The 23,759-nt window shown below is 36.8% G+C and overlaps 1 protein-coding gene across 7 annotated transcripts in view; it reads left to right on the forward strand.

Annotated features, from left to right (window-relative positions):
- AHI1 (Abelson helper integration site 1) overlaps positions 1–23,457 on the forward strand; it is an 87,571-nt gene extending 64,114 nt beyond the window's left edge. For 4 of the 7 annotated variants that reach the window (XM_030489768.1, XM_030489771.1, XM_030489770.1 and 1 more), the window contains exons 21-25: positions 4,184–4,249; positions 6,586–6,748; positions 8,207–8,307; positions 20,124–20,203; positions 22,800–23,457. In XM_030489768.1, coding sequence (XP_030345628.1) covers positions 4,184–4,249; positions 6,586–6,748; positions 8,207–8,307; positions 20,124–20,203; positions 22,800–23,028 — 639 coding nt within the window. In that variant the 3' untranslated portion in view covers positions 23,029–23,457. Of the gene's footprint in view, positions 1–4,183; positions 4,250–6,585; positions 6,749–8,187; positions 8,308–20,123; positions 20,204–22,799 lie in introns of those variants that run through there. The other 3 variants (XR_003991868.1, XR_003991870.1, XM_032920010.1) reach the window with 3 other exon arrangements.
- Positions 23,458–23,759: the final 302 nt, after the last annotated feature.

The raw sequence follows: 23,759 nt of genomic DNA on the forward strand, positions 1-23,759 counted from the left end.
TTTACTGCAGCAGCTGTGTTTGCACTTCTGTTTTCTGTTTGTATATTGCAGGTTTCAATAAAATGCAGCCTGGCACAGTTTTGGGGTTTTTTTTTTCCTCTAGGCAGATTATAGATTCCCATACTTATTAAATAATGAAGGGCTGTAATCAAATAAGGATTGTAATCATCTGAAGCCTAAGGAAGTAACTTTACAGTGTCTACAGACAGATTAATTAAGGCCCAGGAAGAATACATTATTCTTAGCAGTTAATACTTCTAGAATAATTTTAATTTAGCTACTAATATGATCCTTGTACTTCTGTTTCCCATAGACTAAGTTTGTACAGTTAGGTGTCCTGAGCTAGGGGAGCGTTGACAATTTATTAGACCAGAGAACAAGAATAGAAATGTGACAGTGCTAACAATATTCAGTTATATTATGCTAAGTCTCAGCTTATTTAGCATTTCATTTAAAACTTCAATTACTGGGGTAAAGAGATTGCATGACATTCTTAGGGAAGGAGAGGATTAAGTAAATTTCTAACCCTTGGGTTCATAAGGAAAAATGAAAAGAATAGAGCAACTGTAAAAGCTCAGATTGATTAGATACGATTTTTAAATGTTTTAAATAGTATCTCACTTTTAAACCAGTCGTGGGTTGGGGTTTTTTTTTTTCATTTCTTATTTTGTCTCCTTTAAAAAACAAACAAAAAAAAGGAAACAAAACCTAGGCTATTACATACTGAGACACAGATTTACTGAACAAGCAAGAGAAGTTTTAACACTCATTCCCTGTCTTTCTTGAATGTTTGCGCATGTAACGCTCCCAGTCTCTCTTCTGTTCTGGCAGATAGCAGGTATAGGGAGGTGGAGAGAAGCAATGATACTGTGCAGCATCCAAGAAATAGCTGCTGTTGTTGTTCTTCATGTCCCAGAGTCTGTCACTCTATCGGGAAAAAGAGGGAAGGTGGCTTTGGCCTGGTATGTACACAGATTGGGGTTCACCCAGGTAGTCCAATGTCTGCCTAAAATTGATCTTAGGAAAGGTTATTTTCCAAGTGTAGTTATTAAGAGTTAATGACTAATTACAAGTGGGACTTAGTCTCTATGTTTATTCTGTTACAATGAAGAGTGTGTTTACGCGTAAGGAAGTAGCATATGAAACCATTTACATTTTTCCGTATTTTTTTCTTTAAACTTTGGTATTGTGGTATTTGAAATATTACTTGTTCAGTAGTAGGAACAAAATGCTGATTTTTTTCTTTTTTACAAGAATGGCAGTAATAACATATCACTTGTTCTTACTCGGTGCTGCTTCTCCATAAGAGAATGAATACCATCTGATGACCAGATCCTGTTAGCCGCTATACATCTGCATTAATAAAAGCAAAACCTCCCATTACCACAATCACTGAAACTTCCCAATTAAAAAGAAGCCATAAACATTTTAATTGGCAGAAATTGGCGACACTTGCTACAGCAACTTATGAGTTTACCATTACCTGCAATGCTCTTTTATATTACTGTCTTAAAACATTTTTTGCTTGTTTTTGTGTTAGAAATGTCAAGGCTATCTAAGGGGGTTAGTTGTGGATAACCAGCGTCATACTGCATGGTCAAGAACTCTGCATCAGTTGTTGGATCTATTTATCTTCTTCTGAGGATGTTGCTTATGCTGAAAACTCCTAACAGCTTTATTCAGCCAAAATCAGAGTGACACAACAGGCTTTTTCAGCAAGCATTTTGTTCCTGTTTCTCACAGGTGGTCTGCCTCCCAAAAAGCCCAACTCCTCAGAACATAACTGTAGCCCCACATCTTTTCTGATGCAAGAAAAAGATTAACTAGTTTCCATCTTGCATTAAAAAAAAAAAAAAGAAAAAAAGGAGTTCTTAATACTGTAGTAAGAGCAATGTATTCATACACTTCAGTATGTCCGTCACTTTTTTGGAATCCTGAAAATGTGGCTTAATCCTAAAATCACAGAATGGTTTGGTTTAGAAGGGAACTTACAGACCATCTAGTTACAACTCCTCTGTCATGGACAGGGACACTTCCCACTAGACCAGGTTGCTCAAAGCCCGTTCCAGCCTCGCCTTGAACACTGCCAGGGATGGGGCAGCCACGGCTTCTCTGGGCAACCTGTGCCAGTGGCTTACCACCCTCACAGCATAAAAAAAAATGATGCTTCTGAACTGAAAGGCCAGTAGTTTTTGCTGTTACTTGCAGTATTTGCAGTACTTGCAGCTGGTACTTGCACTATTTGAGAAATGGCATGGCATGCCAGGGGCAACTCTGCTGCCTTGCAATAGCTATGTTTGTGGTAGGCAGCTGTGGCAATTCCCCTGTCCTGCTGGAGGCAGGGTGAGTGTGCAGCCTGTGACAGACTATCACTTTAAGAGGAAACTCTTTGGATTGTTGTTGCCTTAAAAGTTTAACACAGTATCTGAGAACATTCAGCATAGTCTCAGGATGACTCATGGATTTTAGCTTGTTATTTCCAAACAGCTTGCTTTCTTCAAGCTCTTCTTGGTTGAGTGTTTGAGAGTGCATAAATACTTTATTAAAAAGAGAGACAGATTGAGACACAATAATGGAGCAATATGAGTACCTGAACTGGATACCTAAATAATACTGCTAATAATTCTGATGAATCATTTTTGAGCAACAGGAGGCACTCCCATCCCACAGGCTAAGCACATTGCTTGCACAGTTCTCTTAACCTTGAGAATTGAAAATGAGAATTGGCTGAAACCTGTAAGGCAGTGCTAGCTACCCGTAGACCACTCAACAAGCCACGTACTCTGAACTGCAGCTCCACTGGTCTTTGTTCAAAATTTGTTTAGAAAATCAGGTGGTTACGCTTTTCCCCCCTACCCCTTCTGTGTATATACAGAATTATTCAGAACTGTTTAGGTGGTGGGCTTGGATGTTCTGGTAGATGATAAGAACTCAGTGTGACTGTTTGCTTTTATACTGTGTCCATCTGTATGTACTGCGTGTGTCTGTAACTACTGTGGCAATACCAAAACAATCTGGAGAGTGGATGGAACCTCTGTGTTCAGTCAATTATTTCTTTTCTATATGGGGTAAGCCTGGCTAAGTTAGGAAAACAACATTGAGGGCAAGAATCTCTTTTCTAGTGAATGCCATTTATTTTGCTAAGGATTGCAGTAATGATGGTCCTTGGATCACCCTAATAAAATAAAATAAAATAAAAAAAAAATAGAAGGAGCAATACATTTTAGATATATGTTTTTAAAAAAGCAAGAGAAGAGCAGTGTATGCAAAAAAGCAGTTAAAGGAGGGGCTGTAAAATATAAAAAAGGTGAAGTATATTGGGTAGAAATTCTCATATTTAAATGTTGTTTATAATGTTGTACAGATTGTTATGGGTGGAAATGTTGTTTACTTCACAAAGCTCACATTTGATTCTTGTCTTCTAAAATATTTTAATTGCTGTGTAATATTTCTATTCTGTATTGTAGTTTGTATCCTGTGATACACACAAAATCTAGGGGAAACTGGTTTTCCCCTTTGTGAAAATAGGCCATTGAAAAAGTTAAATAACACAAGAAAAGGACTTCCATCTCTTCCTTTGTTCTAGTTTGTTGTTCCTCTGACAAGTTTCATAATTTTTCTGGTTTAAGTCTTCTTTCAACTGAAGAAGTTTATTGTTTGACAGAAATCAAATTTCGTAGGTACAAGCACATTGAAATTGTTGCATTAAATACCTGCTGTTCCTTTGACTTTGTTGGAAGTCTGAAGAGTAAGTGGTAAAGATAGACCACTTAGAATTAGATTAGAAGTCTTGGTTATTAAGACCAACCTGAAATTCTCCATTATGTGAAAGTGATATCTTTTGCATACTGGTTCAGAGGTAAAGTTCACTGCAACAACTCCTTAAACTTCTACAGCAGTGTTTGCAATGCAAACAAGCTTAGACTGCATAGTCATGAACCCTGTGTCTTCCCCCATGTTGTCTTTAGTGTAGTGTACATACTTGAAAAATTTAGTATCTTCTTCTAAATATCTACACAGCCAATATTACTGTGTTGCTTAACATCACTTCTGCTTTTTCTCTTTAAAAAAGGCATTTTATTAGTGATAATTCTTACTGGCTTACAGTAGACAGGAAAATACTCAAAATTATGGTTTATCAAAATGCTTCATATTAAAGCTTTTAAATAATTTCTTGTTCTAGAATGATGACTGCCTGACTGCACTGGGTGTGAGAGGAGGAAGCAGTTGTCCGCTCGGGCAAGAGACAGTAAGTATTATGTAATTTTTTGCAGTATCTTCTATACCTGTTGCACCGTATCTGTGTATTTTGAAAGCACATTCTGGTTTTTTGGGGGCGGGTTTTGTTGTTTGGGGTTTTTTTTAGCGTGATGCCAAGGATTTTTTACTACCCTAGTTTTTGTAATTCTTAGAAACATGTTCATAACTCTGGCATAACCACATTACTGGTTTTATATCACTCTGGAAAAATAATTTTGTGACATTTTGATGAATATGGATTTTTATTTTTTGCTTGACCTTGGACCTAGACAGAACTTAACAAATGTCTGAATGTCACACCAGAGGAATTTCCATTGCTTTGGGCATTAATGTGAGTGGTTTACATTCCTCTTTGATCCTGAGGTGCGTTTCCCATATCGCATGATGGTCATTTTCTGATCCTCTGTCTCCAGAGAACATAATGGCTATTTCCACATCTTGTTTAAATTGCCAGGCTTGCTAAACCAGTTGTATTACAGGATGCATTGGTGGTTTATGGTTTTTTTACTTCTGGGAGACACAGTGGGACTTGATTGGTTTGAACCGTGGTTGGCAGTGTTTCCATCTTACTAAATTTTTGTAATATATTCAAAAAACCCAAAACATTTACATCAGAACTATCTCACAAAACATGCTACAAAATGCTCTGCCTTTCATTGTTTTTCATGCTTCCAAGTAATTAGTGTTACTTTTTGTTTGTTTGTTTTGTTTTGTTTTTAACCTTAAGTGACCTCATGGTTTTGATTGTACTAATTCTAAGGAAACTGTTGTCACTTAACTGAAGTGGGCACTTTTAGAGCACCCCTTACTGGACATGATCATCCAAGCTTCAAGTTCTGTACTGTTTCTCTATGATGCTCATTAGTGTGTTTTACTCTGATTCTATTCTATAGTTCATATTTCTATGTTGTCAACATTACCTGTAATTACTGCATTAGCATTCCTAATGCTGGGGAGGAGAGTTATGATAAAGGATATTTCATTGTTTAGCTTCTTTATGTAAGTTCAGGATTACTGAATGTGTATAAAGGTAAATTTCCTGTCTACTGAGAACTATGCTGATAATAATTCTTTGATGCTGACCAGCTCACAAATTACCACATAGAATTTACAATGGTAGAATAATTTCCATCTTTTCCCATTCGTAACTGATTTAATCTGTTTAATTGGTGACGTGGAATTATGAAAATACAAGTGACACTGGCTTTATTTTTACACGCATAACTCACAGGTGATCTTACTCAAAATAGAAATGCAAATATAAAAAGCACTCTGCAGTTTGGCAGACTTAGGATTCAAATGCATGCATGAATAATAAAAAAGGAAGTTTTTGTCTCCATATTCCTATCTTTATAATATCTTTCCTTCAAGCCCCTGTAGCCTCCTGTCACTTCTAACAATCCCCATTTCTGACCTCTTCACTTACAATTTTGTAGAGGAATCTGAGGTTAAGACTATATGTAGAGGAGCAGTGGCCTTCATGTAAAATAGTTCATAATTGTCCTCTTTACTTGTGATAAGGGAAGCAAGCAAATCCCTTATTTTTTCAGTTCATTTGGATTCAGCCTTTTCTGCTCTGAATTCATCAGGACAGATTTTTGTAAATAGGACATAGGAAATAAGTAAGAAATTACATGTGATATTTTCATATTCAGGGTAGAAAGCCGGCTTGTGGTAATGTGTTCTATGTAGTATACGTGATGCTGACCACTATTAGTACTTTTTTCCAGAAAAATATAGATGCACTGTATCTCATTGAAAAATGAATTCAGTATGTGAAATGGAATATAAACGTATTTTTGGCAGTTATTTGTAAAAGTGTATATGTAAATCCTTATTTCTAAACAAAAAAAAAAGAAAAACAAAAAGTGGAGTGATTGCAATGATATTTTTGTACTAAATTTTTCCTTCAGTAAAACTGTCATACTGTCGAAGTATTTATTCGAACACATATGCTTCATGAGCACACAGAATGGGATCTGAAGGTGGTGTAACAATTCTGAGAAAGTGAATGCATAAAGTGGTTTTTTTTTTCCTTTTTCTTCACAAGTAAATTGCTTATAAAACTAACAGCTGCTGTTTTGAACCTAATCTTAGTGAATTGAATGTTCTTAACCATTTTTACAATCCCACAGTCCTTTATCTTGCCTCTCCTGCTGCTTTCCCACCACCCCTGATCCCATTAGCAAAACTTGAGACAGCCTCAGCTTTTACCAAAGTGCAGCTTTGGTTTCAGCTGCTTTTCTGCAAGAGGAAGTGAATGTTGCGCTTTTTTCTCTGTGGCATGGTTGTGATAAAGCTGTGGTGCTCTTATCTCTCTTTTAGGTAGTGGCTCTTTATGACTACACAGCGCATCGATCAGATGAGCTAACCATCCATCGCAGTGACATTATCCAAGTGTTGTACAAAGATAATGATAACTGGTGGTTTGGCAGCCTAGCAAATGGACAGCAAGGCTATTTTCCAGCTAATTATGTGGCTGGTGAAAGTAAGTTTACTGCTGTCTTCCTGGTATACCGGTGTGGGTTTAACTGATGGTCCAAGATTTTACCATGCTGTACTGCTTATTGTTCTGAAGATATGAATTTATGTAGTACACAGATGGCATAATGATGACTTATTGTGATGCAGAAATTGTATAAAGTTATAACTTGCTAACCACTTAGCAAGTTGACATACCTCAGTTAGCAGGGTATTGGCACGTAGTTAAACATTCCAGCTTATAAAGTACTGGCGTAATTATCAGTCCAGTGGATTGATTCCTTGTCTCTTCTTACATATAGCCACCTGGTACATGCCTTACCTTGCAATTTTTTAGGACACCTCAAAGCATTTCACAGACATCTTAGGTTTTTCTTAGGCGATGTCCATTAGATCTAATCAAATACTTTTGTAAAAACTCTTAATTTTCCCCTCCTCTAATACAGAATGCTCAGTTCCCAAGTAAGTCGATTCCAGGATGCAGTTTTAAAAAAACAGTAATGGTTAAATCTCATACCTGAGCATTGAACTTGCTCCAGGTCATTGTCATTAAAACAGTTTTGATTAAACTTAAACAGACAGAGCTATATGAGTCCCAACAAATAATATAGGAAGCATCCTAACTGAGTCGTCTGATACAAAGATGCTCAGTGTCCTGACAGTTGTTAGTATTCAGCTTATGGACATAGTGTGTGGTTGCATGCTACAAGAAATTCATTTGCCTTACTAAATTATCAAACTATCAGTTATAGTGGTGTTTAGAAATCTTTTAACCCAACATTTCTCAAGATGTCTTCCCCCATGTTCTAGTTCCTCCGTCTCTTTAAAGCAAAGTCTAGTATTTATGCCTCCTTCCTAAAAAAAACTTGTACATAACTCTGTGCTAACTTGATGATGATGATAACTAAAGTTAGCTTAACTACTGCCCTTCCCCTTTGTCATCCCCTTGCACATCCTGTTCATTTTCTCCTTCCTTTTTTCCTTGCAAAATAAGCCAGAGAGCAGTCTGTAGGAAGAGTCTTCAGTAATAGCCTGTTGTTCTTAAAAACAAAATTTTTGAGGCAGTTATCCAAATATGAAAAAAAAAATCCCTTGGTATATAATTTGTTGTTTTAGTTGGTGACCATCTTATTGAATCAAGTGTATATGAAACATCTGTTAAGTATCGGCTATATTGCTGTCAGTATGGACTTTGTTCTTAACCATGCAGATGTTTGATTATTTTTATTCTATATAATTACCTATATAAATTACCTATATATAAATCGCATTTATATCTAAGCTTACTAATATAAATAAAAGTTAATGGGCAAGTGTTGATAAATTCTTACACAAAGTTTAGGTTCAAACATTTTTCACATCCTGTTTTTGGTTAGATCATAATGTCATGGTTGTTCACATAAAATAAGTATTGTGATAATACTTCATGGCTCTCATAATGGTCAGTTATGGATCCTGTTTTCAGAAGAATATGAAGAACAGCCTTCAGGATTAGTACCACATTCTGCTCCTCTCCTACCTGAAGGACCAACAGAAACAGAGGAAAATTCTGCAACACTACATAAGGTAACAATTTGAGAAGGAAGGATTCCCTAAGTAGTGGTGGAGTATGTCTTTTGTGTGCCAGGTGGGCTGTATTAATTTTCAGTCCTTTTTGGAAAACCTTCTTATGCATAGACCTCACTCCAGGCAAGCAGTTTGCTTTTCAACAGAAATCTAACGTTTGTCTTGAGTGGAAACAACTGTTCCATCATGTGGCAATTAAGTATTCTGGCTACTTTTGCACTATTGTGATGAGTGGCAAATCTCCCATTGACTCCAGAGTTTACAGAAGTGTCTCTTAACAGCTACCTGGTTTGAATAATGGTTGAAGAAACAACATGGATTTGTCAAAACCTGATGTACTTTTGGGCATTTGACTGTCGTTCTTGGAATATGCACTGCCTACAGGTTCTTCAAATTTTCTGCTGTAGAATTTCCTTATCAGGTTGCTTATGAAAAAACTGTGATGTTTTTCTCTTGAGAGTTTGTCAGCCCATGTAGTAATATCCTAGTTAAAGATATAGAATGAGATCAAAAGCCTTATTTCCAGACCAGAAGATATGCTGCATCTAAGCATGCTTACTTGCCAATAGATGTTTCTGTTTAAAAGCTGCTGATGGTTCTCTAATGTGAATGACTGCACCCATCCTATATGTTGCTCAGGAGGGTAGACTATAGAGACTTCATATTTTTGAGGAGCAAAGAAGAAAAAGGCTTTTTTCTTGACTAGATCTAATATCTCTCCACTCCCACCATATGCTTTTACTGAGTTGCGTATGGCATTATGTTGTTGTTTACATATCACATACTATATTATACACAGAAGCATTCCTGTTTGTGTGATTTTAGTTACAGTCAGAATACAGGATGTACAGAAGAACAAGGAAACAGTAGCCAGGTTCTAGTCAAGAAAAAAAAAATAGGGGTTTGGTTTTTATTTTATTTGTAGAGATCTTTAGAGATAACTGTGATGTGCAGAGCAGGCCTAATCATGTAGGTTGGAAAAGGCCTTTTAAGATCAAGTCCAACCACTACCCCAGGACCGCCAGGTGCACCAATAAACCGTGTCACTAAAGGCCTCATCTACATGGCTTTTGAACGCTTGCAAGGATGGTGATTCCACCAGTTCCCTGGGGAGCCTGTTCCAATGCGTGACTCTCTCTTCTCCAGACAACGATTAGAAACCTTGCATTGCTCATATTCCCCTTCTTTGAAGTAAGACTGGTGATTGTCTTAAAACATGGGATACTTTGTAAGGAAAAAAAGAAAAAAAAAAAAGTAATAAACATGACTTCAAATAATTGTTACAATTTAAGAATTTTTTCATTCCAAAATGTTTGTATCCTCCTTACGTGTGCTTTTCATAGCTATTCATTTAGTCAAATGATACTGACATAACTACTTTAAAAATTACTTTTGTTCACATTTCTTCCAAATTACTTGACTTTTTCCATGTACTTTTCTAAAATTGAATCTAATATTTTTACTTCTGATTTGTGAGTCTCAAAGTGTACGCTGTGTTGCTTAATTACAATTTTTTCTTTTTTCAGATGGTTTATGTATTCTTTGCTGCATAACGTATATTGCAAGGTTCAAGGTTAAAACAGTCAAAGCTACTTCTATTAACCGTTTTTGTGTAGCTTTTTGGTTTTAGTAGGTGAATAGAGAGAGGTAGCATTTAATAAATTATTGAGTACAGATTACTTATTTGGCAGTCTTGTTGAAGCCAGCTGTCTTGTTGAAGCCAACTGCTATAAATCGAATTACTAAGTGTTTTGTTTCTAACTATACTTGAAAAACAGAATTAATCACTACACCAAGTAGAAATAATTAATCTGAAGTATCTTTTACCTCTTTGTAGCTGACAAACTCATAGCCAAACCATTGTCCAAGAAAGACAAGGGTGCAGTACTTCTAGATAGTCCTGTAAAGGCAGACTGGAACAAATATGGGGTAAACTACGTTACTGGAAAGCATGAAGATTTCTTTCATCTGTTGTCCATACTGCTGCAGGCAGGGAAGACATCCCAGAGGGAATATGTTGCCACACTCACCCAGTTTCACTCAAACCCAGATAGGAAAAGGGAGAAGTGCCGAGATACTTACTATCCTTAAACACTTGATCAGTTTTATCCATGTCTTTTTTTTCTGTTTTAATCTAGTAAGAATCTTGTTGATTTACTAGATCAAAATTCTTTTAAGTGCACTAACTAATGTTAACAACATTTGCAACCAGCATTTATTATTCAACTTTGTGAGAAATAACATTTGATTAGTTATGATCACCTACATTTTCTCAAGTGTCTATGGTTGATATATTTTTCTAACAACAGTTTTTGTATTACTAGTAGCACTTTCTTAGTAACATTCAGTTTTAGTAGTATTTCATTTAAGTATCCTTTACTTTGATTCTACTGGCACTTAGAATTAAATTGACTGCATATTTAATAATTAGTTGGAATTTTAGAGTAGTCTGTATATACATGCAGATATTTGAAAGACAGAATGAATAAAGTATACAGTAACAGCCAAAAACCAAGCAAATATGTTGGGTTTTATCTTGCACAGCATCCAAGGGCATCTCAAAATCACAGGGTCCAGAGAACAGTAATAAAACGTGTACAAGTCCTGGAAAAAGTGGTATGAGAGGATATACTTAGAAGACTACACTAGCAAAGAATGAGCAGTGAAGAGAGTGTATAAAATAATACATGATATAGAGAGATGAATTGGATGCACTCTTTTTTCTTTTATTTTTTTGTTTTTCTTTTGGTTTTTTTTTTTCTCCTTCTGCTGTTAAGAAAGATAAGCAAGATCAGGGGACATTAAGCTGGAATGGAACACATCTAATATTAGTAGAAGGAAATTTTTGTCCATGCCATACTTAATTAACCTGGTGAACCTACTTACTACAAGACACTATTAAATTTATGTGCTCAGGGATTAATTTTTTAATAACACGTTTTAGTCTGAGGTAATGGCTGAGATCCTAAAAGCATCTAAATGACTGGAAAACATAAATCTGGCTGATATTTTTGATTTCAAATGACATAAGCACTGTATAAATCACCAAGCTAGTGAATTGAATCAAATGATGAATCAAATCTTCATGTAAGATTTGCAATTCCTTGAAGTGTAATAGTTTTACAAAAACTATGGATTGCTGCATAGAAGTAACAAATTGTCATTTAGCTTATAATGAAGGTAATTTCTACAGCACTTTGGCTTTAGGCAATACCAGATACTTCTGAGACAAAACTGCTAAGAGGACCACTGAGGGGGCTAATCAGTTATGGCAGTTCCTGTGTTGCAGCAGTGACATAGCAACTTTTCTTCCTATTCCTCTCATTTCTTTTCAATATAAGAGCTGATGAAAGGAAATGCCAATTTCTTTTACATGGGAAATAAGAATATTTTGTAATACCCTATAGTTTTAAGTTTTTCTGCTTTGGCAGAAAGTGAAACTTTTTTGTAGTACTTTTTTGGGTTTTTATTTGGTTTTTGTTTTGTTAAATACAAAAATATTTACTGAATAATTAAGTTATTGCTTAAGTTGTTACTGCAAGCAGGAGAATATAACTGAGTTTTTGGGTTGTGTTTGGTTTATGGACACAAGCGTGCTTTCCCAAATAGTTACATCCAGTCTGCTGTGTCTGTTGTTCTTTCTGGATTATTTGAGGAATCCTTAATAGTTGGCTCTAAGACCGCACAACACAGTTACTGTGAAAATCATTACAGCAGTTACTCATCAGATTTTGCTATCATACAAGACTAAATAGGGCACTTAAGATGTAGAATACTAGTATGGCTGTAAGTACTGAGAATACCAGCTAGTCTAATTAAAAATAGTTTTCCAAGTGCAGGTATTATAAATGCATATCTGACTAATTGTCAGAATTGTATGATGAGTGAATAAAATGGAATCATTAACATTAGAAGAAGGTGTGATACTCAAGATCCAATACTAATCTTTGCAAATAAGAAAAAAAAAGTTGCAGTTCAAAGAACTTGCCTTCAAAATGCCTTCTACCATCAGCTTCGCATTCCTAACATAATAATTTTGTGCAAACCTTGTTTTCCTGCCTTATGAGTTACTTAATTCCTGAGCCACAAAATTAGGTCATAATCATCTTTAATTACAACATACATCTAAACTGCCAATAGAAATTTCATGGAGTGAAATTCTCACTGCTCTGATGAAGAATCCCAAGAAATAGAGACAGAACTGTCATCTCTCTGCTCCAGCAGATGTGCTGGTTTCAGATTCTGTAAGATGAAGGCAGAAAAGACAAGGGTTCAGATAGATAAGGTTCTGTTAGAAACCAGACTTTGGGGTTTACAGAATTTTGTCAAACCAGAGACATTTCAAAGTCAATAGTGTGTCTTTTTTTTTTTTCTTTTCTTCTTTTTTTCTCCAGGAATGTTCTGTTGTCTATAAAATCTTGTGAATATGTTTTATGATTTAAGATGGCCCACCACTCACTATGTAAAATGCATCTGATAGGATTCTGAGTGTGAAGTACTCAATTCTACATTAAGTGAGAATAGTAGGAAATAGTAATAGACAAAACCAAAACAATAATTTTTAAAATATAAAAAATATTTTTCTAGCACATTTATCTTTGAGAAATGATGTTAAGGTGTAAAATAATGGTCATAAGCATAAAAAGGTTTACCTTGAAAAACTACATTATTATTGCACAATTTGGATAATCTACTCAGAGATCATCAAAACTTGATTCCATGTATTTTTAAACGAAGTAGAGGATTATCAGTGCTCACATAAATAATTCATGTTCTCACTCTTCTTCCCCTAGAGCAGGTTGTTGTCAGACTTTCTGAATACTTAGCCTAGCATGTCTGAAACTAACCTGCCAAGTAATTGATGCTTTTCCCCTGGGCTTGAGCTCTTTGAATGTGGGTGTTTTTATGGGCTCAAAATTTATTTATTAGTTGTTAATATTTTAAAAGCATAGAAAACTTGCTCAAAAAATACTTCAAAAAATACCAGCTAGAAATTTTTCTATTAGTTTCATCAAAAACTTTAATTTTATAGTTTGTGCTGTTTCTATGTTCTCCTTTAATGGTCATATTCTTCAGGTTACAGGGGAACACTTCAGTGACTGATTATCTTTTAGGAAGAGGAAGGACCAGGAAGATGTGATAATACTAATGAGGGAAACATTACAAAATTAATACAGATTAACTCTTGCAGTGAATAGAGCTGAAGACTTTCAACACAGCATGAAGTGTGTTCAGTTTCAACGTTCTGAGAGGTTGCAGACCCAAAAAATGTGACATTCAGTTGAATTATATTATAGTGAAGTTTGTAATTTTTGGCTTCATTTGTTGCTAATATGTTTACAAATCTCTCTAAAGGCATTGACATCTGGGCTGAAACAAACTGCTTTTCTAGAATCAGTCTGCAAATCTGCTCTGTGGTCTTCCACATAAACTATTGAATAGGCGTTATAAAATAGACACATCTGCAAATCTACTTTTGAAATAGTAATTACTTTGATTATTCTTGAAGAAATCATTCTTCTGAAGGAAATGTTACTGTGGTACTATCTATGAGGAATGGACAATTTTCCTTAAATGTTACTCAATGTTAACATATTTCAGCCTTTTAGGTCTTATTTTTAGATACTGTTTCCCCTTTGAAATGCAGTTTGTACTGTTGAAGCTGAATTACTCTCTCTTAAGCATGTATGGTACTACTTTATTTGTAAGCTGGTAGCTCTTTCTTTTTCAACTCCAAAACCACCTCTGGTTCCTAATGTGTTCTGTCTCATGAAATGTTTGTGCCTGTGTCTGTAGTATTTGAGTCATTGAAAGAGAAGTCGCTGGTAAGCAAATTAATATCTATTGGAGGAAAAAAAGGAAGATGAAATGACATCCATAGTCATTGCTGTAAGTGACTGTTCTGTTTAAAGAAAGGAAGAATCAGGCTGAGCTGCTGAATTGGTCAAGCAAAACCAAAAATACTGTTGAGGGACATTTATATTAGTAAGATAGCTCTCAGGAGCAAGCTAACTTCTCTTTTGCCCATGGTTTTCTCATTGGGTCCTCATAGCCTCTCTCTGAACAGGATTGAACTATTTTTATGCAAATTTTAACGCAAAGCTGTAACCACAGATAAATTCCCAGAGGCCAAGACTTCAAGACTGAAAACAGCTGTTCTAAACCATAGTGCTTCAGTCTGAAGTATCATGTCTCCACTCTTCCTCCTCTTTCTTTTGTTGACCCTCAAGTAGTCATCTCATTGATTTAATTTCTGAGATGCAGTATCTGTCTGTGTTGAGCCACGACTACTGTTTTCACCAACCACATTTCCTGATGGTCTCTCCTAGCCCTGAACTCCCCTGGGATTTTGCAGTTGCAAAGACTAGACAAGGAAAAGTCCTCTCTGACTGTGGCTCTAGCATTCATGGATGGAGAAGTTAGCTTAGTCCTAAACACTTCAGTGGTTTAGCAGGTTTTTTGTGGGAAAGATAAAATTCATGCTAATGTCTCTGTTGCATACAGAGCCACAGTTCTGCTAAATACTAAGTACTGTTAGACAGAAGAGTTACAATATGGTTAATCCGATTTAGATAGGTTTGTTCTTTAAAAATGCTAGAGAGGGGGGAAAAAGCAATTATAAGTTAATTGAATTTTAAATAAGCAAAATAACTATATGTAATTCCACTAGCAAATCTCCCTGCCAGTTGTTCATTTAATGGGGAAATGTGTGGAAGGGTACAGAATAGCAGGAAAGAAAATGGTGAGTGTAGTGTGGTGTCACAGCATTTCTCCCAAATTTGCCTAGTTAGAGCAGTTTAGACAGGAGGCATCAATATGGTTCTGGGGAATTAAGTACATTGCTATAAATCTTTTATCCATGGACTATGTAATAGAAAACAAAATACAAACTTAATACTGAGCTTAACATCCTAAGGACTAGTCTGAAAAGATGCAGAGACATGTTCATTCTTGCCATCTGTGATCCAATGAATCTTTAATTAGATCAAGTTCTGTAGAAACAGCTTCTATGGGAGAGTTCCCCTGTGCAGAGTAGGCTATAGAGCAAGCACATTTACTTTAATGGCTTGAATCACCCAAATAGATTGCCCCATTCTGTCCATCTACCTCTTAGTCTGACAGAGAACCTCCATGGACCATCAGTCTTGGAGACAACTCTGCACAGCCTAGAGAAATCACTACCAAAGATTAGACTTGGGATGAGACTTTGTCCCTAGTACATACTTTAGATGCCCTCTGTGTCAGGTTTTGCTAGGAATTGAGTTCTGATATATCTGGTTGTTTCCACTATTTGCCCAGGGAGGGTTTAGTGCTTGACTTACTGCTGTGGATTCTACAGCAGGGGTCAGGAATTGATACACTTTTGTGTATTTAGCTTTTAATTGTTTTGCCTTGGTTGCTTCTTATGTGGCAATACTGAGACAGCATTAAGTACCAAAAAATGAGCTGTAAAGCAAACAAGCCTTCTAGAAAATGAAAGTGTATGTTTTATTACAGTTTTTATTTTTATAATTGTAAACAAAGCAAGAGAAACTTCATAAAATCTAAGCTTCGGCAGTTGATATGAACTGATGTTTTATCCTTCTGGTAGGCGGTATCTTTCAAAGGGTGGCAAATCAGAATATGGCAACAAAATTGGACATTATTGGCACGCTATACAAAGGAGCTCATTTTGTCCTGTGTTCAGTATTTGTTGTAGTGAATGGAAAAGTTCAAGATAGTCATAATTATCTGAAACATTAGGATTTTTTTTCTTGGAAGCAAACAGAGCCCTAATAATTCTGTATTAATAGATAAGCTCTGTAAGTGGGTTGAATTTGATAGCCAGATGAATTTAACACTGTATCTGTTACAATCCTGGGTTTGCTGCATCTTAGTACAGACATAGTATAGGGCAGAACTGTTTGGAGCTTCCTGTGAGATCTGCCCATGCATAACAAGTGGTCAAGAGGTTTAGAAATGAGGAAAGATGTGACCAACAGCCTCTTCAGTCCCCTCTATACTCCAGACTTCTGTGGTTTGCTCCTTACATTAGAATGTCCTTGATGTCTTCCCAGGGTCTAAGTGTTACCACTGCCTCCTTAGGCAAACACCTCCTATTTCCCAGCCTTCACTCACTTGTTGGCTGTTCTCCTTCTGCTGCTTCATCCCCTTTGTTGCACCAGCTCCTGCACTGCCTTCTTGCATCTGCCGCTGACCCCAGTTGTTCCTTCAGAACTCCTACTGCTTACTCACATCACTGGGATGGGAAAAGTCGTTCAAGGGGTGGGCTGAGGGACACAAAGGTATGTGGCATAGGCAAGAGAAGGTAGTGGCAGTGAGATCTGCTTCAAAAAGATCTAGTATCTAGTTTCTGCTTCATTACATGCTTGAAAGTTTGTAGGAGTGAGGTAAGAAAGCTATCATACTCAAACATTACCCTGGAGAATTTGGGAGTCTGCCCATACAGACCCTAGAAATTCTCTGTAGTTGCCATGTCAGGTGAACACAGCTGTTTGAACGTCTCTCATTGTGTGCTTTTCTTTCCTAGGTACTCATACTGAAATGCTGGGCTTGGATATATGAAAGCCTATGTGATGAGTTATTTTTAAAACAGAGCGTAAGAAACTTCAGTTAGGCAACTTAATTTAGTGGATCCTTTAATCTTCTAGCTGTAAAACAAGTACAATTTCCTGGGTTTTCGTATCTGAAAGTATTAAAAAACTTAGTCCCTTTTTGATTTGTCAGTCTTCTGTGGTGGCACTTTTGGGAATTCTACTAGATTGTTCTTTGGAAAGGTCTGTATTTGTTTGTAGCCTTAGAACAATGTAGAGATTCTGAAATAGCTACTCAGAAAGGAGGGTAAAAAACCTAGTTCAGCATCATTCCCACAGGATTTTCAGAAAAACATTTTGTTTCAACTGCAAGTAAAGTGAATTCATGGTTTTATATGGCAAGGAACTACAAGGTTATAAATGCTGAAGGAAATATTAATTACTTAAGAGTCATTCCCTTTACAGCACTCCCTTGTATTTTCATATCTGTGGCATTATAGTTCCTTCTTTTGTGTTTACTTTTAGCATTGACTTAGTCTCAAGTTTATTATTGTGTTAACAAGGATTTTGTGTGTGAAGTAGGTTTTTTTTTCTTCCTAGCCCTGCCAATGTACATTGTTATATTCTAATAGGCTGACTTTTGTCTTAACTAATCAGCAATCTATGCTTTTTCAGCAGACTAATTCTAATGACTAATATTGGAATGTGGTTGTTGTGGGCAGTGTGCTTGTATGAATTCAACAAGTCAGTGGGAGCTTGATCCTGTTTCTTCTAAGTCAGCGGGAAAGTAATACTAAAGTAATAATATTAGGGAGCAGGACGAAGACAAAAAAGTTCAAATTTCAGTCAAGTACTAGCATTTGTCACAGAACCAGTAAGCTGAGGCTAAATTAAATTTCTTATTCAAACTCAAAGCTCCACCAACATCAGCTACAGATTCGGGATGTCACATGGATTCATCACTACATTGCTGATTCTTTATGGCCGGTGATCCAAAATGTGCACTCACTCACCTAAAAAGGGGGGGCTCTCAACCTCGAGGAGTTGCCTTGGATGATGTCTCAACTCAAGGGGACAGTCCTTGACTGCAGGACCACTGTTCTGAGGAGAACTGACTTAAAATAGCTCTCTGGCAGGGCTCTTTTTATGGGGCCCTGGTCCCATAGCCCGCCATGGGCTCAGGACCCAACTTCCTTGCCCTGGGACCTGCTGAGCACCATCACATGGGAGGGACAAGAGCTGTGCAAGGAAGTTTTTAATTAATTCTATTTAGAGTTTAAGAAAGTAATTGAACTGTTCAAGACCTAAAACTGAGGTTTGGGAGATACTGTTTCTGGTTCCAATATGGTCTTCATCTGTGTGTGCCGAGGCAGTTTTCGTCTGTGCCTCACTTTATGCCAAATTAAAATTGGACAGTAATACTTGACAGGGGAATGTTAAGTTTTACTCATTAGGGCTTTGAAATCTGTGATGGTTAAGTTTAGTGTCTGAAAGGAAAGTATTTTTGTTCCATTTTAAAACATCGAAACTACTGCTTAAGTGATGAACTGCTGTGAAGCAGCCCTCTGTTTTCTCTGTTTACATTAAATACAGAGGAACCATGGTACACCTTGCCTGTGAGATCTCATATAATGAAAGCAACAATTGGCAGACTAGAGGGTCAGGAACTGTAATTCTTTATTTCTCTATTGCTTCCAGAAAGCTTTTATTGACTTTGTGGTTACGTTTTTAGATGCTGTGTTGTTGTTAGGCACTCCAGAACTGCTGAATGGTACTCGCTTCCTAATACTGTTTGGTTTTAACTGGGGTTTTAGAGACAGTAATGTCAGTAACTGGCTGTTTCCTGGAGCAATCAGGCTGATAGCAGAACATTAAGCATCTTATTTAGAAGCAGATGAGTACCTCTGTGCTTGACAGAACTGGATGGTCTGATCTTTTTTAACACTAAGGCTATTTGAGAAATTCAGAAACAATGTAGTAGGTTTTGCTTTAGGCTTGCTATGATTCCAAAACTCAACTAACAGTCTTAAAAAATCAGAAATGTGGGCTAAGTTGAGGGTTGAGTTAGTTTCAAGCCCATTCTTCTTTACTACCTGAAAAAAACTTAATTTTTTTGAAAGTACTAGATCTCATCTCTCACTCCCTTCTCTGGCTTAGGGCTCCAGACTTTTTCTCCAGCTTTCCAAGGTATTTATAGGAACCAGTCCCCACTCCAAAAGTGCCTGCCTGGATATAACTTGTTCTTTCATGCATGCCATATCAAACAGACACTTACAGAATATAGCTGTCTTGTCAATCCAAAGTAGAGGTCCACAACAGTTTTTCACTGGCAGCTTTGTGAAACTGGGTCTGAACCTACAGTGTGCTGCACTGCTTTCCACAGCTTTCGTCGTGCTCGGTTGTGGTGTTCTAGAGGCCTGAAGTTTCTGGCTGGATGTGCAGTGTAAGCCTGGTTCCAGAAGAGCAAATCTTGAATAAGACATAAGGTCTATCAGTTATGTTGGCTTCTACCCTGCATGAAAATGAAACTACATGGTTGGTTACCAGATATTTGAGAACAGCCTGGGTGGAAGACAGATATTTGGGAACAGTCTGAGTGGAAGAAGGCAAAGAAAATAATCTGTCTCTGAAGACAGTAAACTCAGGAAGGGTACTCACATTTCGATATGGGAATTCTTGCAGTAAGTATGAGACCTGTTAGAGCTAGAAGAGGTATGTTTATAGAGGGAGCGAGTTGCATTGAGACCCACTAATTAGTTACATAGGAAATTAGAGCGTTTACTTAAACTATTCCAGGTCTGGGGTTTTTTCTTGTTTCGGTTTTGGTTTTCTTTTTAGCCCTGAATTATAAAGTAAGCTGGAGTGATCTGAACTGCTTTTGACTGAAACAGGCTTAAAAAATAGACAGGTTTCTCTGTTCAAACTATGAAATAAGATGGCTTTTTAGCATTCTGTCTTTACTCATGTAGTAGCAGAAATACCTTAATTCTTTACAGACCATGTGTATTTTAAGCTGACTTAAAGGAGATTCATAACCTGCTGTTTCTACATATACCTGAAAACTCTTTTATTTGCAAGTAGCTTGTTTTTTATAAAGCAGGGTACTGTTTCCTTGTTTGTAACCACATAGGAGTTAACATTTTATGGCTGAAAGACATTCTTTTTCAAATGAGGTATATTCTCTCCTTATTCAGGAAGCTGGTGGGTTTTCTATGTACATGTGTTGGCCCCATTGTCTGTCATCTTTTTACCTTCCTGCTTTTTTTTAATTTTCTTTTACAGATGCCACCAGTCATCAGTAAGTCAGAGGACCTAAAATCTAACTCAGAGCACGGCAGAGAGAGAGATTCACCTGCGACACAGTAAGCAAGAAATACTTAAAACAATTGCAGTGTTATTTCTACAACTGCTGTTAGAAAACTGTGAGAAATGTTTGAAGGGTTATTTTGTTTCAGCAAGCAAAGCAAGAAGTTAGCTTTAGGATAATCATTCAAAAAGCGCTTCACACCCGAAATGTGAAGGAAATAACAGTTTGTATGTATGTACACACACACATACGCATACACGCACTGTCTCCCCATCAAAAAGCAAGAACTATAATGTATATGAGAATCAAAATTCAGGGATATGGGATGGCCCCGTGGCATCGCTTAGCTACATATTAGGCTTTCTTGCTGCAAACTGAAAACTCTTTTTGCACCTTCTAAAAATTAATTGATGCAAATTGCGAAAGGTTAGCACATACTGAGAAGATGCAAGCTAGCATCTTCGCTTGGGACACTTGCACTTTTAAAAAATAGTATGTTTTCATTGTGTGAAAGCTGTAGACAGATAAGGTCATTTTGAACAAGAGCTTCCACAATATCTTTAGCTATTGCAACCATTTATACTTCAAAAAATACATCTGAAAATACCTCCTGTGTTTGCCATTACAGCTGTCTGTCATCTAAGCAAAGTTATCTCACTGATCATTTTGCAGACTGCTCCTCTCCCCAAATAAATAATCTGTGCGTATACGGTGTAGATGCAGATCCATATCTAATTTTAACTTGTCTTTAAATCTTAACTTTCTATCTCTGTCTGTATCTAGATTTGAAAATAAATTGTGAGTGAAAAGTTTAACCTTCATGTATAATGAGGAATGGGCTGTATAACTACATATTGACAAAATTCAGCAGTGAATTTTGGGCATAACTATTCTGATAGAATGTATATCAAGGAAGGAAATGCCTTAAAAGCACGATTACTGTGATGATTGATACAGTCTGTTAGAAGCCAGTTATCAAAAATCTGATATGACTTAACACTATTAATAGAACTTTTATTAATAGAACTTCAGAAAACAATTATTTTGAGTGACCTGTCCAGAGCACCCACTGAAGAATGTGGGATTCAAGAATTCTGAGTCATATCAAATGTGAAATATCCATTTTAATGGAAACTAAGGCTGTCCTGAGAAGGGTCACACTGAAGTGTCACACTGAAGAAACAGAGCCCCAAAACGACTTCAGTTACATTTCAAAAAAACCACCTACATGCCTGAGTCACTGAAACGTGCTCCCTCTTCCTGAGCTGTAAGGACCAGGCACATCTTGGAGATGCCAGTCTGAAGTCATGCTTCGTGTCATTGCTGTCCCATCTGGGCCCAAGAGCAGTGTTGCAGAGCCTCATTCACAAGCTTTCAGGGTACTGAACCACTTATACCTGATCAGTAGTGAGGGAGAGATGCCATGAGATAGCATTTGATACTTTACCTTGCCAGGGGACAGCTAATTTGAAAGGGAGGAAGATAGACATGTTAGTCTATTACAGTGCTGTATTTTCCTTCCATGTACAGGACATGGTAGGCTTTATTATGGTTTTCTGGCTTTTTTTACTCCAGTGCTTGTGTTTTGTCTGACGTGGAGAGGGCAGTTTTCACTGCATGTGTTCTTGAATACACAATTTAGCTTAAAAAAAGAATCAAACTGTAGGCAGATAGTCATCAATCCACTAGCAAGGCTGATGTGTAAACATTTTCATCTATAAAATAGGATTACATAAGGACAGTGTCACAAATAGTAGTGATCTTGTAGCACTCTTTTGGGGGAAACTGCACACATCTCATTACATTTTTAGTCTTGGTTCACCCATGCACTTACATGTTTCAGCAGCATTCAACATAACAGTTCTGGTCACAAACCAAGACCTCTTTGTGCTAGGCACAATACAAATTTTTAACAAAGATGGTACCTGCCCTTGAAAGGTTACAGTCAAAGTATTATTACATATTTACAGTTAAAGTTGCAACTTCTGCCAAGAGTGGGAATTCATGATAGAAGTGGTGTCACATCTGCATAATCCCTGGCATCATCTGCAAGACCTGTCTAATTCCTTGTTAAAGGCACTAACTGGGAAAGATGCAGGAGCTTGACTGATAGTTTTGGCATTGAATGAAGTCTGATAGGCATAAATAGACGTTAAAGTGATTTCTGATTCTGTAAATCTGTTCACGTAAGTTAAAATGGAAAAGCTAATCTTATCCACGTTGCCTGCCTGTCTTTTTCTTGTTGAGTAGATAAACCAGGAATCTCTTTAATTGCAAGTATTTTGGTGTCTAAGCTTGGGAGAGAAAAAGAAGTGCAATGGCTTTTATGAGAGGAGGAGACTGGTAATTTGTAGTTTTTAATTACATCTGTTGACTATTGATCAAGGCTAGCTGATTTTTAAGATCACGAGCTGTTCTTTTCAAAGCAGCACGATGATAAAAAGTAGACTTGTGGAGTGGTCTCCTATTTCGTCTTCATGTTTTTTCTGTCTTTGTTCTGCTGTGGAACGGTAGTTTTTGTAGCTGTTTCAGCATTGTACTCAGGGAACAGGCAGACAATTGCTCTAATACATCAGCCGTGGGTGGAAAAAGCTCTAAATTTGGGCTAACTTTGTGTTTCTTTTACTCTTTTTATATCCACCTTCCTCTAGAGGTGCAAAGAAAAAGAAGAAAAGGATACAGAGGAATGAGAGAGAAAATCAGTACAACTTAATGGGTCTCAATACTTCTGTATCATCAGTTACAACTAATGGTGTTGAAAATGAACCACCAGCCCATGGGGTAGAATTGAAGAAGAAGAAAAAGGCAGTGAGAGGCTCAAACTTAAGCACAAATGGAAAGACAAATATTGCCTTTGAGCCTGAATGCTATGACGTGTAGTCATAATTTAATCCCAAATACTGGTGTGATCTTCAGTGTACACATTGAAGGCTGCAGCCGCAATCTCACTTCTAGGATTAACAAGAAACAAATACTCAAATATGCAAAATGGCACCAGTCGTGACTTACTAATGGTGTAAAACTATTTTCAAAGACTTTTGTTCTGGCTTCCCGGAAATCAGCAGAACTTGAATGTTAGCTCCTCACTGGACTGGTAAAATCTGAAACTGTCCAATACAATGTTAATCAATTTAGTATCTGGTTACACCTTAATTTGGGCGTTTCTGTAGACTGTAGGTCAATCCATTGGGAGCAGAGAATCAAGTGAAAAAGTGTGATATAGAACAAAACAAGCTCAACCACTACGTAAGTTATTAAATTAGTGGTTTAAAATGCATTTTAAGTAAAATAGAGGAGTGTTCATAATGGTAAAATTCCAAAGGAACGCTGGCATTGCAATGTACCTGAAAACAAACTTTTAAAAAATATTTTCCTGACATCAGATATTCCCTGGACTGCATTTTGCAGCTCCAAAGCAAATTTCAAGTAACTTACCTATGCAATTACACTGTCTTCAGTGGGACTACTCATGCTTACCAATGTAAATAAGTGTTGCAAATTCCAGGCAGTTATATTTTTCAAATGAGGTTTTCTGCACATAATAAAGATGCATTGCAGTTTAGTAAGAGTTCCTGGCTGCTTTGGCAGCAGTCTTGCCAAATATACTTCCT

The sequence above is a fragment of the Strigops habroptila genome, chromosome 6 (assembly GCF_004027225.2).
Source record: "Strigops habroptila isolate Jane chromosome 6, bStrHab1.2.pri, whole genome shotgun sequence".
Classification (NCBI taxonomy): Eukaryota; Metazoa; Chordata; class Aves; order Psittaciformes; family Psittacidae; genus Strigops; species Strigops habroptila.